This window comes from Pteropus medius, unplaced genomic scaffold (genome assembly GCF_902729225.1).
Source record: "Pteropus medius unplaced genomic scaffold, Ma_sr-lr_union100, whole genome shotgun sequence".
Lineage (NCBI taxonomy): Eukaryota > Metazoa > Chordata > Mammalia > Chiroptera > Pteropodidae > Pteropus > Pteropus medius.
In genome coordinates, this window is record NW_024350926.1 from 12,732,332 (window position 1) to 12,749,746 (window position 17,415).

A 17,415-nucleotide genomic window follows, 5' to 3' on the forward strand; every position below is an offset into this window, starting at 1 on the left:
CCATGGTTCCCGGCTCTTTTGTGGCCATTATTAATCTCAGTGTGAACTTAACGGTTTTCTTTTTTAAGCCACTCCAGAAATCTCAGTCTTGGATACAATTTAGAATTATCTCCGTGCTCTGTTGACAGGGAATTTTGAAATTTATAGACAAACCTGCTGGAGTAAATCAATTAAGATGTAGATGATTAATTTGTGGTTTCTGAAAAATGTATCGTGGTCTAAAACAACACGATTTGATATAAATCGTCTTGGAATTCTTACTTTTATGAACTTTCTTATAAGAAATCATCATTTTTCAAGACTGCACCTAAAACTATTAATTTCCACTTTGCAAATTCTACCTAGCGTTTATTTGAAATTATGTGCCACTGTGCAAGTCTTTTATTTATTGTTTATTCATCGTGCACAGTCTTTTATTTTAACTAATGACAGATAACCCATTTGTAAAGCTCTTATGCATAAAGAGTAACAATATGATGAATTCCCAGATTGTTGGCCTTGCTCGGTATAAAGACTTTATTAAACACTCTATCTGTATTATTACTGTATCAAATAACATAAAATTTAGTTACCGATCTTCTAACCACACATACCGGAAAAAGCGAGATTGCAACAATCTAATGAATTGGAACGAGATCATAGTTTGCTAATATAAATAATTATGCCCTCAGTAAGAATACATGAAACACCTCCACTAACCACAAACTACACGCCACGCTGTCACGGCAAAGCAGAAAATGGACCGGACAGCCCAACTCAGCCGACGTTCTGACCCAACACTGCCATATTTGAGCTCAGAGTCTAACAGTTGGTATTTACTTGCTGTGTTTGCTTCAATTTTCCAAACTATATCGCTTCTTGATTCCAACACTGCTATTGTGTGGATCAAATAATCCCTGGTCACAAAAATACCCTGGGGAGTGACTCCCCTGGCGTCTGGGTTATGAGTGTGGTCAGTCATTCCACATGCCTGGTGGATGAGCTAGCTTTACCATGATGAGAGAGCTCCTTTTCAAGGCTGGTAATCCTCAAACACAAAACGCCAGCATCAGTCAAAGTCAGAGTAAATTAGGGTATGCACATTGCAATCTTGCTCAAGACAGCACTGAAATTAGGCTTAACTTGCCTTGCTGTCTTTTTAAAAATAAAGTTATTACTGACCCAGAACAAAGAAGAAACTTTACAATGTATTCTTGGAATATAAGTATCTCCTACGCGGACTGCTCCAATGCCAGCGATGACCGGACCTGTAAACATGTATCTTTGACATGTGCACACTGCACAAGCCCAGGAAGTCAGGCTCCTTTCCCCCCCGTTTATCCTGTTGCAAAACAACTTGGAAGACGGAGGGAAAATGCAGGCAGTCTGGAAACCCTCTGCTCTTCCTTTTCTCCCAAACGTCCAGGGCGTCGTCTGGCAGAGTGAGGTTTTTAGTTTCAAACAACAGGCCACTTTCTGCTCAGGCCTTTCTCAAAACGACGCAGAAGCCTGGACTTTCGGGAGTGGAGGTGCGGCTCAGGCAGTGGGGTCACTCAGTTCCCCGCCCCTGCCGTGTGCTCACGCGGACCCAGGGGCTCCGGCGACCCAGCCCGCGTCCCAGCCCAGGGGGACCCCAGGTCTGGGCGGGGACGCGGCCGGGTGCCGCGCTCCAGGACAGGTCGCTCTCAGACTAGGGATAAGGGCGTTGGGGACCTGCCCTCCCGGCCTTCGTTCCCCTCCTCTGGCCCTAGAACTTTACAAGTTGCCTGCAGGGGAGTCGCACACGCGCCAGGCCAACAAGCGAGTTCCTTCCAGCCGGCGTCACCCGCGCGGGGGCGCAGCCATGGGGCGGAGGCGCGGCCCCCTCCCGGGCGCGCACAGCCTGCGACACACCGTCCCCGCAAATAAATAAACAAAAAAATAATAATGCATGGAGGGGGCAGGGGGAACCGGGCGAAAGGTGCCGCCCCTGCGCCCGGCGCCGGGCTTGGACAGCCCTGCGGCTCCGGCTCCGGGGGACGCGACGAGGCGGGTGGGGGGACCTCCGCCCCCCCCCCGCAACCCCGACAGCTGTCCAGCCCTGGGAATTCATTGGCTCACCCCACCCCACCCCCCGAATAGCACCCGGAGCCAGCTGAGCCCCCCGCCCCTGCGGACCTAATAAGGCCATGCAGGGCGGGGGACCAGTTTAAAAGGCGAGCTCGCGGGCTGCGCGCGGACAGCGGGCAGCAGCCGGCCGGCCAGAGCTCGCCATGGCCAAGGAGTGGGGCTACGCCAGCCACAACGGTGAGCCGGGGACCGAGCCGCGGGAGCCGTGTGTGCGAGGGGCGGGCGCGGGGTCCGGGGCGCGCGACGTTTACGAGGCTCCCCAGCCTCCGTCCCGGCGGTCCGCGGGCGCGGAGCTGTCATTCATTACTCGTGGGGCGACAGGCGCAGAGAGGCCGGGTCACTGGCCCAGGACCACAGTGTCCTGGCCGAGACGTCAGGCCAGGAGGGCCGCTCCCACGGGCCCTGGCTTCGTGGCGCTGGGCAGCGCTCCGCTCCCCGGCCCGGTGTCCCGCCTGCGCCGCGGGCTGGCCGGCGGGGAGGGAGCGCGGGCGCGCTCTGCAAACCACAGGTGTCAGTGCTTCCGCCCCGAGGGGGGCGCTGGGAAAACGGGGATAAGTCCGTTTCAGAGGAAGCCTTTGAGGCCGCATTCTGGAGCCAGGGGAGGGGTCACCTGTGCGCGGGTCCCAAACGCCAAGCTTTGCACCGCGGGGCATCCCGGAGCTTTTCACAGGGCCCACAATCAGACGGAGGGTTTGGGCGGCGCCCCCAAATCCATCAGTCCCCTCACCTTGATCTCCTAGGCCCGGACCACTGGCACCAGCATTACCCGATCGCCAAAGGAAACAACCAGTCACCCATCGAGCTGCACACCAAGGACATCAAGCACGACCCCTCTCTGCTGCCCTTTTCGGTGTCCTATGACCCGGGCTCCTGCAAGACCATCCTGAACAACGGGAAGACCTGCAGGGTTGTGTTTGATGATACTTTTGATAGGTCAAGTAAGTATGACCTTTGGGTAGAGCACATGGGCGTTTCGAAGTCCCTACTGACAAAAGTAACGATGGGGAACAGGGACACTTCATCTCTGAAAATGGAGACGACACTTGACTTTGCTCTAGTCGTGAGAATAGTATTTATGCACCGAAGAAGCATGTCTCAAAGCGGTCCAGCCTTGGTCACTTTGCTTCTGTGACGTGGCCCTATGCCACGCTAAAGGTGGCAGCGCATTCCTGAAATGGCGCTCAACAGGCAAGTGGTGGCAGTAAGGGCGAGTGAGTGTCCCCAGGCTCCGATGGCCCGCGTGGGGGGCGGGGGGGGGTTCGCTGTGCTTCTTAATCACGGTCTGGAGAGCAAGGCTTTGTTCCCAAGTCACAGTGATGCATTTCACAGAGCAAGGAAGTGGCAAAGACACAGAGCAGGTGGCTCCGTCCACTCCCCGTCCACTCCCCGTCCACTCCCCGTGGGTGGGGCCGAGGCTGGGCAGACAGGGAAGGAGTCAGGCCCTGATGTTTGGGGGTGAGGGGGAGTTATCTGATTAATCCTTTTGGTGAGTGTTTTTGAAGTATCCAGCACTTTCTTCTTGGGTGATGATGATGATGATGATGATGATGTGTGTGTGTGTGTGAGAGACAGTGAAAAACCACGTTTTAAAAAATCTCATTTTACCTACACTATTAAGCAAATCAGTGAAATAAAAGCAGGCTAGTTAGAAATGCTTTTTTTTTCCACTGTGAATGAAATAAGGATCTTCCTTGAATATGGTGGTGTTAGATGTATAATCCATTTTATGACTCCATCTGTAAAAACATTAAAATTATCCTTAGGATGTAGATAAGTGAATCTCCTCAATGATGCCGTAAACCTGCGAGGAGGTTTCGAGGAAGGAATAGCATAGAAATTTATGTTTTCTTATGTTTTCTTAATGATCTCATGTTCCTGTTGCTTTTTTCTCCCCTTTCCATTTAAATCAAGTTCCATTTTGAAGGATAAACAACAAAGTTAAACAGTATCTATTAGGTTAGACAACATCAAAATCTCATTTCTTTTTGTAAGCAAAACGGTTGACTATTGACAGTTTCATGGGGTTCATCCTAATAAACTGGATGCACATGTCCAGATAATAAATGTCCCTAGTGGTCCCGCAGAAAAATGCAATAAATCACACCAGTCATTTCTGCATGACGGAGCTCATGGGAGATGCGCTCTGCTGTGTGAGGGTGTCCTGTGGCCCTCAGTGAGCATTTCAGCCCTTTCTAGAATAGCTACCTGATGGATTCTATTTCAATCTAGCTTAAATTGTGAAATCTTGCATTTAAGGTTTCTGCATAGTTTCCATTATCCTTTAGAAAATATGTGACCCCGGGCTGGCTGGAGTGAAACCAAGTTAAGCGACGGGGTCGAGGTGTTTGGGCAACAAGGTCAAATCAGTGCTCCCGAGAATCCCCTAGTTCATCCGTCCACACGGATCCATTGCCTGGAATCCCTCACTCCCCGCATCCCATCTGAGCCCAACAGACCTAGTCTAAAATAGACGTGGACTAAAGCTCTCGCTTGGTCTTCAAGAAAGTGTGCTGGTGGCAAGACTCGGAGAGGGAGCTGGCACTGGCTCGGCCGTTGCCTGCTGGGCACGGTGACCCCCGTGCTAGTCCTTCATCCGTTCAATCCTCACAGCAGCTTCGAAAGGTTAGTATTACCATCACCTTCTTAAAGATGCAAAAACGGATTCAAAGGGGTTTAGCCACCTGCCCGAGGACACACGAGTACCACGGGGCGTGAGGGGACCGGGACCTACAGTCCCTCGTCCCCCGCGTTCCTGCCACTGCACCCCGCGGCTGGCCCACACGTGGTTTGTCTACATCCTAACTGCCCACCTGCTCTCCTACGTTTATTTTCGCATACGTGACGTTTTGAGAGTAATAAAACGAGCAAACGAATAAGGCAGAAGGGAGAAACCATTCGTTCGCCTTCATCCAGGGACTTGGTTCTGTGAGGGAGGCCAGCGCGCCCGGCCTTCGTCCGCAGACTGGGCCCCCGCGGCGTCACCTTGGCCCTGGGGGCGCCGTCGGGGTCGGGGCAGGGCGCGCTGACCCCGCCTCTCCCCGCGCAGTGCTGCGGGGCGGGCCTCTCAGCGGGCCCTACCGGCTCCGCCAGTTCCACCTGCACTGGGGCTCCGCGGACGACCACGGCTCCGAGCACACCGTGGACGGAGTCAAGTTCGCCGCCGAGGTAGGTGGCACCGCTGTCGCCCACTCCGGGTCTCGCACGGTGAAAACTGAACTCTCGCCAAGCCGCATGCGCCGCTTTTGCTCCCGGCCTGCAGCGTGGGAAGAGCTGGAGTCTTTGGGTCCAGGCGAGATGAAGCCGCAGAGCGTTCCAGGCTGGCCGGTAACACTTGTGCCGAGCTCTGGGGCCCCTGGCAGCTTTACAGACAGGCCACAGGTGGGGAAACCGAGGCACAGAAAAGTCCCGTTAGGAAGCCACCCGGCGGACAGCGCCAGGCCTGCGGCTCTGCCTACGCAGAAGGGCTTCGCAGGTGTCACAGCCACCCCTGCCCTACGCTATCTCAAACAAGAGTGTGCTGCTTTAACAGTGAATGACATCTAGTAAGTGGGTGAAGGCTCATGTTCTTGTCTCCTCGTGACAGGTGTGCCTATAGACGGGGGTGCGTGTGATCATACACACACACACAGACTTAACACGCACACACACGAAACTCTCTGTCTCAGGTAACCCATTAAAAGAAAAAAGCATGACTTGTAGCTCAGATCAAGGACCCAAATGACTGAGAAATAAGATAAGCCCCCTGCATGTTCCCGCCAGAAACCCGAGTCTCTGAGAGGGGACAAGCCCCGGAGGTAGGCTGCGGCGGCAGCCTGGGGGCCCTGTGGGACTCTCTTAGGCAGCTTCCCCGCTGTTCAAACTTACTCTGGAAGATTCACAACGCTTCCCGAGATCATTCCATCTCTCCACAGGCCAGCCGGAGAGCCAGGGGCAGGCTAGATTACTAGACTGACTGTTACTGCGAACGCTCCTCGCCATGTTCCCCACCGGCCGGCGAGGCTGAGTGTGCTCCTTACACACGTGGGCGAGGCTCACAGTTCCACCTCTGTGCATGGCGCTCTCTCACACTTCTGATCCAGCATGAAATCGTTTTAACCGCTATGGACTGTTGTTTTCCCTTGCCCTTCTAAGTAACTCATTATGGAACATTTGCCTAATTTAACGGGAGCCCGTGTTCTAAATGAAGACAAGGTTACCACGGGCTGCTCAAAGGAGGCAGATACGAAGACGTTCAAGAATCTTCCCCCTTATTTTTCCTCCCTTTTTTCCTAATTAATTGTGACTTTAGGATATTAGCAGGTTCCTGCGTATAGCTGTGTTTCACTGTTAGATTTGGTCAGAAAACAAGGAGTCATGTTATGCAAAACTAAAATCTTTCGAATTGGTTTAACAAAAAGTCCAACTTTCGTTCCTTGTTTATTCAAGTTCTAAATCTTTATTTGAACCATTAAAAACGTCACCAAAATAGGGGATGCTAATAGAATGCTGTCGACTTCTAGGAGAGTGGTTAGGGGCCTCAGACAATGTAATTCCCGGGTTTATTGCGAATAATCTGACAGTGGTTTTCTCGTTTTAGGAATGTACCTCATCATCTGTATTCTGTGTTTGCAGCTGCATCTGGTCCACTGGAACCCGAAGTATAACACGTTTGGAGAAGCTCTGAAGCAGCCAGACGGGATAGCTGTGGTCGGCATTTTTCTGAAGGTAAAAGGCAAGAATTGACCATACGTGTTCTTTCCAAACTTACTTTCTTATCAGTGCTCAGGGTAGCATGAGAGTCACGTCCTCCTTTTGTTTGAAGGGGAGAAAGTAATGGATTTCATTATTCATTCAACGAATCGAGATATTTTTGCTAAGATCAGCTCCAAATGTTTTGCTTTCCCTTTAAAAAAAAAGTCCCTTTTGCCACGCTCCGGGACCCCCAGCACGGCTGACGGTTCTCGGGATGTGGCACTCTGTGAGAGCATGTGTGCGTGTGGGTGGCTTGGGGACAAGAGTCTTCGAAGGAGCTCGTTACGGTGGCGGTGAGGGCGAGGGCAGCATTTTCGTGATCCTTTCCCACTTTTCCATTTCCATTGCTCTGGAAACCAGAAAGAAACAAGGCTGGGAACCACCGTGGTGTGCGGCGCCTGGCTGCACATCCCTGTGGCTTAGGGCGGCCACCGCTCGCTCACATGACCCCGGATAAGACAGCACTTGGAATGTGTGTGTTGTTGAGCCAGCCTCGGTTTAGAGGGGACTTAGTGTCATTAACACATGAATTTACTAGTAACATAATCTAGATTTTAAGCCAGAGGTGAAAATCCAGCTTCTTTCTTTTTGAATGACCTACTTTGTTTCATGTCCTTAACTCACTGGACCATTTTCTGGCCTTGAACACAGCACACCGGGAAGTGGGGTGGGTCTGAATGGAAAGACGAGTTTAGTTTTAGATACATTGAGTCCATCCTAGCTCGAATTCTGTAAAAAAAAAAGAAAGAAAGAAAGAAAAAGTGGAAAAGCGGAAGGACTTTGCAGAGGTCAAGGACATGGAAATAGATGAACATGTAATTTCGCGGTTTTGTACTTCAGAGGCCTGGAGTCCAAGTTTAGTTCAGAAAATATATACCCTAAAATTTTGAGGGGGAGGAAATAAACTTATATTTTTGCTTAGTGCACAATTTTCTGGCAGATTTATAAACACTAGTTGCAGATGGATGGATCAAAATCAGTTTTTAAGACACCTCAAAATTATGGAGAAGGGAAACATATAATGATTGGTCTTCTGCTTTCTTGTAGATAGGGCGTGAGAAAGGCGAGTTCCAGCTACTCCTTGACGCAATGGACAAAGTTAAGACCAAGGTAAGAACATCGTTTTCTCTCTGAGAATAGAAAGCAGTGTGTCATTTTTTTTCTCTTTACATTTCAAGTGTATTTCTTTCACCTAAAATCTGTTACTAAGTTTGATGAATATGTTGAGCGTATATATGAAAATAAATGCTGTTATAGTTGTATGGTTTGTAGTTGCTAGAGCAATTTCACATACATTAGCTTCTTGAATCCTCACAGTCTTTTAGAGAATGACTTTCTCAATGAAGTGGATGAGAGAGAAGTTGAGTGGCTGATCCCCACAGATGGGGATGGGGTGTGTGCATGGGGCGTGTGTGCATTCTCTTGCCCTTCTAAGTAACATACACACCCCAGCACACACAACGCATGCACGCACACCTAATGCGCACACACACCCCATGCACACACACACCCTATGCACGCACACACTGCATGCACACACACACCGCACTGCATGCACACACACAACGCAGATGTGTGCACACACCCATGCACGCGACACAATTTCATGCACGACACACCGCGCAGCACATACACAACGCATGTGCACACACCCTATGCACTATTTACGCCCCATGCACTATTAACAATTCCCCATGCATGCACGCGACAGCATGTAATATTATTACCAACACATGTGCACACACCCTATGTACGCATAATACCCTATGTGCAATAATAATAATTCCCCCATGCACGTATTACCACACACTGCATGCACATATTATTATCGACTGTGGCGTGTCACACACAACACATGTGCACACACCCATAACAAAGACATTGTTCCCCATGTATTAATAATACCATCGCGGCGTGTAATATATGGCCACACGCACTGCATGCACATACACACTGCACTGCATGCACACACACAACGCATGCACACACACAATGCATGCACACACACGGCGCACCACATGTACATACATACCGACACATAGGGACATACATGCAGCACACATGCACACACGCCACGCGCCACACAGACACACAACACACCACACACATACTCACAGAGGTAGTACATGTCTGGGTCCTGGTGTGCACACGCGCGCGCACGCGCACCCTCACAGAGGTGGTACGCGTCTGCTCCTGGGGTCACCCTCTCTCCCCGGCATTTGTCATCTTACCAGTAGACTCTTCTAATTGACAAACTCAATTTACTTGTCTGTGAGACAGTTCTAATCAAATGCTAGTCCGTTTTATCACCAGTAATCGATATGCAATAACGGAGCGAGCCTGTCTTGTAATCGAGAACCAAAGCACCAACTATGTGAGACGTCTGGGTTGCGGTTTAGATTTGCGTTTCCCCTCTGTGCTGAGAAGTGGCAGAACTAAACAGTCCTCGGGACAGTTAATGAGGGGCACCGTGTCACGCGGCTGTGCGGTCCAGTCAGAGCTTGGACCGGCTCCCTTCCCGCTCGGCCCTTCGTCTCTGAAAGGCGCTTTGTTTACAAGTTCCCTTTCCTCCGCTGCATTTGAACTCGCTCTCACCAGTGAGGCGGTGCGGGGGGCGGGCCGCACTCACGCACCTGCTGGCCCCCTGCGCCCTGCAGGGCAAGGATGCGCCCTTCACGCGCTTCGACCCGTCCTGCCTGTTCCCCGCCTGCCGGGACTACTGGACCTACCACGGCTCCTTCACGACGCCGCCCTGTGAGGAGTGCATCGTGTGGCTGCTGCTCAAGGAGCCCATGACCGTGAGCTCCGACCAGGTGAGCGGCGGCCGCGGGCACCGCTCCCACCGCGCCGGCCCCGCAGGCCGCGCCGCCGAGGCGGACGTGCCCGGCGGCTGAGTGGGTGCTGGCAGGGCCCAGACGCCAGAGCTGTCGTCGTCCGCCCTGGTTCGGGACAGACAGCCCGTCCCATTCCCTAAAGCTTGACTCCCTAAGGTACCGGGGTCAGCGCCAGGCGTCCAAGGTGGTTGCGACGCTAAGCTCTCGGCGTTTAGGTTGACACGCGTTAGTCTTTGTGAGTTTGCAAGGCCCGAGCGCTGAGCACGGGTGTGGGGACCGGGGGGTCGACACGGGCCTGGGGAGGGTGCCAGCGGCAGGGGTGCGCCATCCTCCTCAGGGGTATCCCGCCCCTGGCTTCTCAGAGGTGAGTCAAGGCCCAGAAACGGTAGGTGATCTGCTCGCGATCAATCGCACAGCCAGTGCTGCCTGCGCCCCACACCTCGCACCTCTCTGCCGCCCCCCATCCCCCCGGGTGAAAGCAGGTGGCCGCCTCCGAGCCCCACAGCCCAGGCGGCCAACGCCCCGCTGCAGTGCGGTCCGTTCGCCAGCGACCCCCTCACTCAGCACAGCCGCTTTCCTATTGCGGCCGGGCGTGGACTCAGGTACATACGGTTGTTTTTATCCAAAGGTCAGATTTAACCGCCAGGTTCACCGATATAAATATTTGGAAAGACGAATGAAATTCTCTTAAGGAGAAACGCTAAACACACAAACGCACCCTTAAACGGAGACATACAGCGTTACCGATAAGGATTTCTTAAATTCTTCTCCCTGAAAAAATCAGTTCTTAAACATTGAAATGTAGCAGGACTCTCATTTCTTTCTGCGCTTAAAAAAAAAAAAAAAATTATTCCATAAACGCATCCGATGAAGACCAAGCAAGTGTGTTATCTGCACTGATGGCGCAGGGTTCACACTGACCTCTCAGACGAACTTCGTTATTTCGGAATTCAGCAGGAAAAGACTTTATCCGGGGGCAGGGCGGCCCTGGTCGAAACCAGGCGAGGCGGTGTGGGCCGAGGGCAGGTCCCCGTCGCTCAGGAGGGGGCTGCAGGTGCTCTGGGCTGGGCCTCCCAGGCAGGTCTTCACAGGCCAGCGGGCCCCGACTCTGCTGCGCACGCGCGGCCCGTGTCCACTCGGTCCGCTGTCGCCTGACCCCTGTCCCCTACCCTGGCAGATGGCCAAGCTGCGCAGCCTGCTGTCCAGCGCCGAGAATGAGCCACCCGTGCCGCTGGTGGGCAACTGGCGGCCCCCGCAGCCCCTCAACGGCAGGGTGGTGAGGGCTTCCTTCAAGTGACGGGACCGCCACCGCCCCCGCCCCCGCCCCCGCAGCCGCCAGCCCGAGCTCGGTCCGGCCCGTGGCGCTCCTCGCCACGCGTGTTTCGGTTTCCACGTTGCGCAACGAACCGGAGGCGCTTTCACCACGAAACCAAGGTCACCGCTGACGGCGCCCAGTAGGAAAGCGTCTGGCTTTCGTAGTTAATTCTCTTTCCTGCAAAAGTCGCGTTTCCCGCGAGGTTTCAGAGAGGAAACAGGTAGAGTAGAGATGCTGGAAAATGGCTCTTAGGCATTTTTCTGTCATCCTAAATTTCACAGAAGTTCAGTTTTACTGTTTTCATGTTATGAGTTGTCCAGCTTAAAAAAATAATGAGTAATTATGTAGGAGCAGAGGTGTGTGTAGATCATACAGCAATTGGACATCAGCAGAGATTACCATGGCCCTGGACACTGAGAATTGAGGTGACGTGTTTTAACCTTTACATAAAACCAACAAGTTCGTTGTTCATTAAAATTCTAGCTACTGTAAAGGTGACCGGTTTTGATTATCAATAAAAAAAAAACCAAAACCCCACATGTGACCAGGGGTTTTAAAAAAATCTGACCCAACATTTTAACTTCTTCTTCACAAAGATGGTCAACTTTATCCTAATACTTATTTGTCTTTCCCTGAAGGAGGGCTATTTATTTTTAACTTTGGTTCTTTTGTTTTTGCATGCTTGTTAAAATAGAAACTGCCTCCCGTATCTGTGGAGTTTGAGGGCGGAGCTAACAGCTCTAGACCAGGCAGGAGTGGAGGGCTGCGGCCGAAGCACAGCCTCTGGCCTGAGCGGCAAACCAATAAATACGTGAATGAGAGAAGCTGAGCAGTGTGTGTGTGTGTGTTTTTTTTATTGAAAGGCAAACTTTGTGAGTCTGTGTTTACAGCGGAGGGGTAGTGATGACCCCCGGGGGCAGAGTTCAGAGTTCGCCCGGGGCTCTGCTCCTCTCTGGAGGCCTAAGGCTCCTGTGGAAGTCGCAGGCCTGGAGAGGGATATGTGGCCGTGAAGTGGAGAGTGTTTCCAGACGCCGCAAAGCTGGTTTAGGATTTGGGGTTCGTACCAGAACCGTGGGTGCTCCTGAGGGGCGTGGGGTCCAGTCAGGCTGTGGCTTCTATGTCCTTATTTTTTTTAAATGTGCATTGAGATGACACGGGTCCGACACTGCGGAAGTCCATCCGCCTAGACCGTCAAAGCAGTGACTACCTTTAGTCCTGAAGTCTAATTTTGCGGTTAGTGGCTTCGATGTGTCTCTCGCCACCTCGCTGGCTAATACGTTACCTTCCTTTAGAAAATGGCAGCAATAAATTCATTCCCCTGAGAAATTAAAGTGCTGTCAGGTCAGGCGGGGCCTGGGAGGCCGGAAGTCACCTGACCGATCCCGGGAGGCTGGAGTAATTTAATAGATCACCACCTGGGTGAAGTAAAACCAGGCTGGTCAGTGAGAACTGGATGTGTTAATTAAATCCCTTGCAATTAGGAGGTGCGGAGCTTCCATCATTAGTGGCGACACACAGCTGGCTCTCTCCGGGCACTTACTGGTCGTGCCCAGGGTGCTGCCAAGCCGATGCGGCGCACGCCACGTGGGGGCGGACGGATGAGGCAGCACCAGCTCAGTGGCGGCTGTTGAAGTATGCAGGCTGGACAGGCTGGAAACGTCTTCAGGGGCAGGGAGAGCTGAGTCCCCAGGCTGCGAGCTCCACAGGGGACGATGTGCCTCTGTACACTGACACTCACCTTAGCACCCAGAACCCTGCCTAGCACTGAATTTAACTCAATACATATTTGGTGAGTAAACGATGAACCAGGACAAATATTCATCTCGGGCAACATGGTACAGGAAGAAAACAGGCACTGGAGTTTGGTTCGTCTCACTCAGAGCTCCTTTGAAAATGATTTCCTTAGCTTCAGGTGGTGGCTTTTCACTGGAACATTGTCCCCACCCCCTGTCCCAGGCTGGGTCATTGCCAGCACTCACAATCGTTGTCCAGCGTGACACTTCCTCCCATCTCCTCCCTGGGCCAAAGCGCTGAGGTTTTGTAAGTGTCCATTAGAATACTGAAACCACACTTGTGTCCTAACTCACGGGGGCCGTTTTCCTGGTCATGCGCAGGCTTCTGACCAATTGCATTTCAGGCACACAGCCCACAGAGAGGAAGTGGCTGGGAGGAGATGCAGAATGACAATGTGTCCCACCAGCCACTGTCCATTCTTCGGAGTGTGATCATTGAAGATATTTTAAAATTTCGAGATAGGGCAAGAACTCATTTGAATTAGGTGTGTCATAAGATTCAGGTGACTGCACCCCTGAAAGTCTGTGAGTTGAGCATGGTCACCAAGAATGTGCCCGATGTAGGCACTGCTAGCTTTTCAGGGCGGAACTATATTGCGGTGCCTTTTAATGGGAAATATATATATTTTATAAATATATTTATGAAATGGCAAATGACTCTTCAGGATCATCGATCCTACATTTTTTATATGCAATCAGTGAATATTTACATAGACGAAGGGGAAGTATTCTGCATAGACCATGCAAGACTGCCGGTTTCAATGTCTCCCTATAATTGCTCATATAATTAAATAAAACAGTTGAGATTATCTATAAACAAGCCGGGATACATGAGAAAAATCAGTATGGCAGTTATTCAAATAAAAATTGGCAAAAATAAAATTTGTTTAATGGAAATACATATGGTCCAAAACCACGCTGAAGACCACACGTAAGTAAAATTAATTAGATGTTAGTTTCTCTTCTAACGTCTTCATGTTTATGTTAAAGAATTCTGGACATGAGCAAAATATGTTATTTTATCAGAAGAAGAATAAGCGAGAAGAAAAAAGAATGATAACTGTGAATATCAGATTTAAATTTTTTCAGATTTTATGGATGCAATTTGAATGATTTTTTAGAACTACTCTTAAGGCAGCACTTAAAGACTTAAAATGCAAATGAGGTGGCAAAACCGGTTTGCATGTTATTTTTCACTTGGGCCACTAGATGGCAGCACAATTACAAAAATGAAACCAAAAGCCATGCTGTTGTATTCCTGTTACTTTCAGAGCCAAGAGGTTTAGTTTCTATTTTACTTTTTAAAATCCTGAGCACCCTATCTCCTCTTCTGAAGTCTGTATTGCTAACCATTAATATTTATGTACAACAGAAGAGAGTGGAAGGGGTTGCTGCATATTCTTGAGAATTTCACTAGCCCAAAGGGAAGCCTGAGCTACTAAAGGTCGTAGTTCTTGAATCAGAACTCAACTAAATGAGGAAGAAACATCCCACAGCCCCGTCCAGTCTCCAGAAGGCCGAGGGGCTTGCCGTGAAGTGGCCTCAGGCGACTTTGTTTCTCTGTACCTCAGTTCCCTCCTCTGTGACTAAGAATAATATAGAACCTGCCCAGAGATCTGTTTTAATCATTAAATGAGTGAATACATATCGATCTCTTAGATTTGTTATTCTACCGTCCTAAACTCTCAATAGTGGTTAACTATTAACTATTAACTATCTCCGGACATCGATTCTACTTCAACCGAGAAAAATTCTAGGGGCTCAATCAGCACCTAAAATTCTGTTTCTTTGCGTATCTATTAGTAACATCATGAATCCACAACTTATCGACTCAGTTAATTCTTAGGGGGTGACCTTAAAACAGGCATGGGGGGAAATGGAGTATAAAGACAAGATGACAACACTTGTCCTTTCTGACGTAGCCACATCAGAAACCAGCATGATGCCAGAAGGGGTGATTCGGGTAGAGGGTACTGGAGAATTTTTCCCAAGACCGGTCCTGCTCCTGAGCCCAGCCCCTTACCTGAGGACAGGTATGAGGACATCAGCAAATAAAGGAAGATGAGAGGTGGGAGGGCCGGCTCCACGCTGTGCTCCTGACTTTCCGGAGTTGGTAGGAGGGTTTTGGAGTGGAAACTCCATCTACCCCCTCAGCACAGAAAGTCTCCTGCCACCGAATTAGTGTGGGGCTCGTCTGAGCATGTCGTAAAGTCAGAATCCCGAATCGGATGCACATGTCAAGCTGGGAGACACGTTTATGCACTCGGGAGTGACTCAGTTTCTTGCATGAAAGGAAATCAAAGAGATGAGGCACACAATCTAGGATGGAGAGGGTGACTCGAGAGCCAGGGAACTGCTTTAGATTTGAAGGTGTTTGATGGCGGCCACCAGACAACCTTGTCAGGTGATCATCACAGGTAATCAGCAGCAGCGAGAGCGAGTCTCCCAGTGCGGTCACAGGGGACCAAGTTCACTGCAGCAGCATGACACCCAGTGCTTTCAAAGCTAATTTTAGCCAGGTGAGATTCGACTCTGTGCAGTAAACAGAGAAGCAGATTTTCCCTTGTATTTAAATCAGCCCAGGTAGAGCCTGGGGGCTCAAGGAAAATATTTTGGCCATTACACGTCCATATTCTCTGTTCCAACATGTCCATACATTTCTATCACACTGGCTTGATCCTCTGAAATTTTAATGGTTCCAAACACATTTGTTTAAGGGATTTCATTCCTCCAAGGGCACTTAACTCTCACGAAAGCGTGTTGCGAATGCAGTGTTTGGAGACTCTGCGTAGGCTAAGCTCACAGAATCCACCCTTCTGCTCCTAGGCGGGTCGGCTTGGTGGTGGTCCTGCGGTGGTCACTGGGGCACGCGAGGGGGTCAGAGATAGGGTCGGGTTTCTGTACTGGAAACCAAGCTTAGGAGCAACGAGAGTACTTCTAAATTCTCCCTGTGAGGTGAGCGGATGCGTGAGTGGGACGAGTATTGTCTTGTTATATTACGAAGGCCTCGGTACCTAATGCGGCATCTGAAACCTAGTCGGTGCTCAAAAAGTATTTGTAAAATGGAGGGAGGAATGGACAGATGGACACATGGATGGGTGGGTGGGTGGATGGAGGGATGGATGGACGGACGGATGAGGCAACGAGGATCCTAAAACACTGAATGCCACTCTCAGGCCATGAGCTGGTGGGAGCTGTGTCCCCATGCCAGGAATGTCAGCCAGGCGTCTCAAAGACCTCCTGGAGGAGTACAGGGGTTTCTACTGCTGCCACCAGCCTTCTCTGTAAAGACCGTGGGCATGGGGAAGAGAAGCAGCTTCACACGGATCCAAACCTTATCGCTGGCGAATTTAAATTTTAAAAGCGAATCTAACTTAGTGTGGAAGAGACATGTTTTAAGAGATATCAAAGGAGATCCTCTACCCAGAAATTTATCTCTGTTAGCACCTGTGCTTCCAACGTGCAAACCGAAGAGGCGGTCGGCAGTGAGCCCAGGGCAGTGGGCGCTGGTGACACCGTTGGCACGATCTGTCCTAGCGCTTGAACTTCTGTGCGTTTGCCTCCACTTTCTCCCTGGCGACTTTAGTTCTCCATTTACTCAGATTTACGTGAAGATGCCCACAGGAATTGCACCTGGGTCATAAAGGTGACTCTTCCCAACACAAAGCCTCGTGTCACGGCGAAAGGGGAGCAGAGCGAGACACTTCTGGAAATTCAATAAATGTTTTCAACTGACGCCTCCTGTGCCGCGCCCCCCCCAACCAACCAGATGGCCCCCTCGGGGAAATGCCTGCCTTCCACGAGCAGCCCAGCCACAGACGCCACACACCCACTCCTGCACTTGCAACTACTACCTGGAGCTTACTTTATAATAAATCCAGTGGAGAATTCTTGGAAAAAAGAATTTTAACCCAGTGAATTTACCGGCAACCAAATCCAGGGTCTATTTGGGTGGCGGTGGGCATGGAATTTTGTGGCTCGACTCATAACTTGATGATGTGAACTCTGCCTGCCTGTTATAAACTCTTTTTTTAATTGAAAGGAGTATTTTAATGATATTTCATCAGAGGAGGTCTGATGTCTTCTTTTCAAGTTGTTTTCTCTAACAAAGGGTCTGTTGTCAAGACGGTGAGCTGTGCTAAGCCTCTTGTTCTGAACAGCTTAATTGATATGAAACATTGATTAGGCCCCAAGAGAGGCAGAGCGTTTCAGAGGAGTTATGAAACAGCCGGGAGGCATCCAGAGGAAAGTTTGCAACTTGGTAAGAGGGTAGAGCTTTTAGCTGAGCAGAAGCATTCCATATTCGATATATAATTTTAGACATATACACAAACGACCAAAAAAACAAACAAAAAAAAACCCTCTTTCGCAAAGATTTCACATTTTTCAAACATGTTCACGTGTAGAGCATGAAAGAAAGAACTACTAGAAGCATCACGGAGAAGAGCAGAGAGAAAAGGGTGACCCCCAAAACGACACTGAAGAGAAACGGCAGGAAGCATGGCCACCATCGCCGGGAAGGGCTTATCAGGCCTGGTCATGGTGCCCAGCGCGCTGGGCATAAAAAACATGTTAAAAGTGATACCAGTGCCAGTCGAAAGACGGAGCAGATAGCAGAGCCGAGGGCACATGCGACCTGCAAGATTGGCTCGCG

At 50.4% G+C, this 17,415-nt stretch overlaps 1 protein-coding gene and 1 long non-coding RNA gene across 2 annotated transcripts; one reads left to right on the plus strand and one right to left on the minus strand.

Moving 5' to 3' along the window:
- Positions 1-2,145: 2,145 nt before the first annotated feature.
- On the plus strand, positions 2,146-11,797 carry CA3 (carbonic anhydrase 3). The gene is made up of 7 exons (XM_039841963.1): positions 2,146-2,265; positions 2,829-3,026; positions 5,135-5,253; positions 6,700-6,792; positions 7,867-7,929; positions 9,477-9,632; positions 10,831-11,797. The coding sequence occupies exons 1-7, from the start codon at positions 2,232-2,234 to the stop codon at positions 10,948-10,950; spliced, it is 783 nt and encodes a 260-aa protein (XP_039697897.1). The 5' UTR covers positions 2,146-2,231; the 3' UTR covers positions 10,951-11,797.
- On the minus strand, positions 6,538-10,834 carry LOC120585563 (uncharacterized). Its single transcript, XR_005648435.1, has 3 exons — positions 10,575-10,834; positions 7,421-7,548; positions 6,538-7,168 (listed from the first exon to the last, which is right to left on the minus strand). It is a non-coding gene; the product is annotated as an uncharacterized LOC120585563 (long non-coding RNA).
- Positions 11,798-17,415: the final 5,618 nt, after the last annotated feature.

Bases quoted from the DNA above. Each gene is read 5' to 3' on its own strand.
- CA3 (XM_039841963.1), top strand. From the start codon at position 2,232: ATGGCCAAGGAGTGGGGCTACGCCAGCCACAACG. The intron at 7,930-9,476 runs GTAAGAACATCG...TGCGCCCTGCAG, and splicing joins TGGACAAAGTTAAGACCAAG to GGCAAGGATGCGCCCTTCAC. The intron at 9,633-10,830 runs GTGAGCGGCGGC...CTACCCTGGCAG, and splicing joins TGACCGTGAGCTCCGACCAG to ATGGCCAAGCTGCGCAGCCT.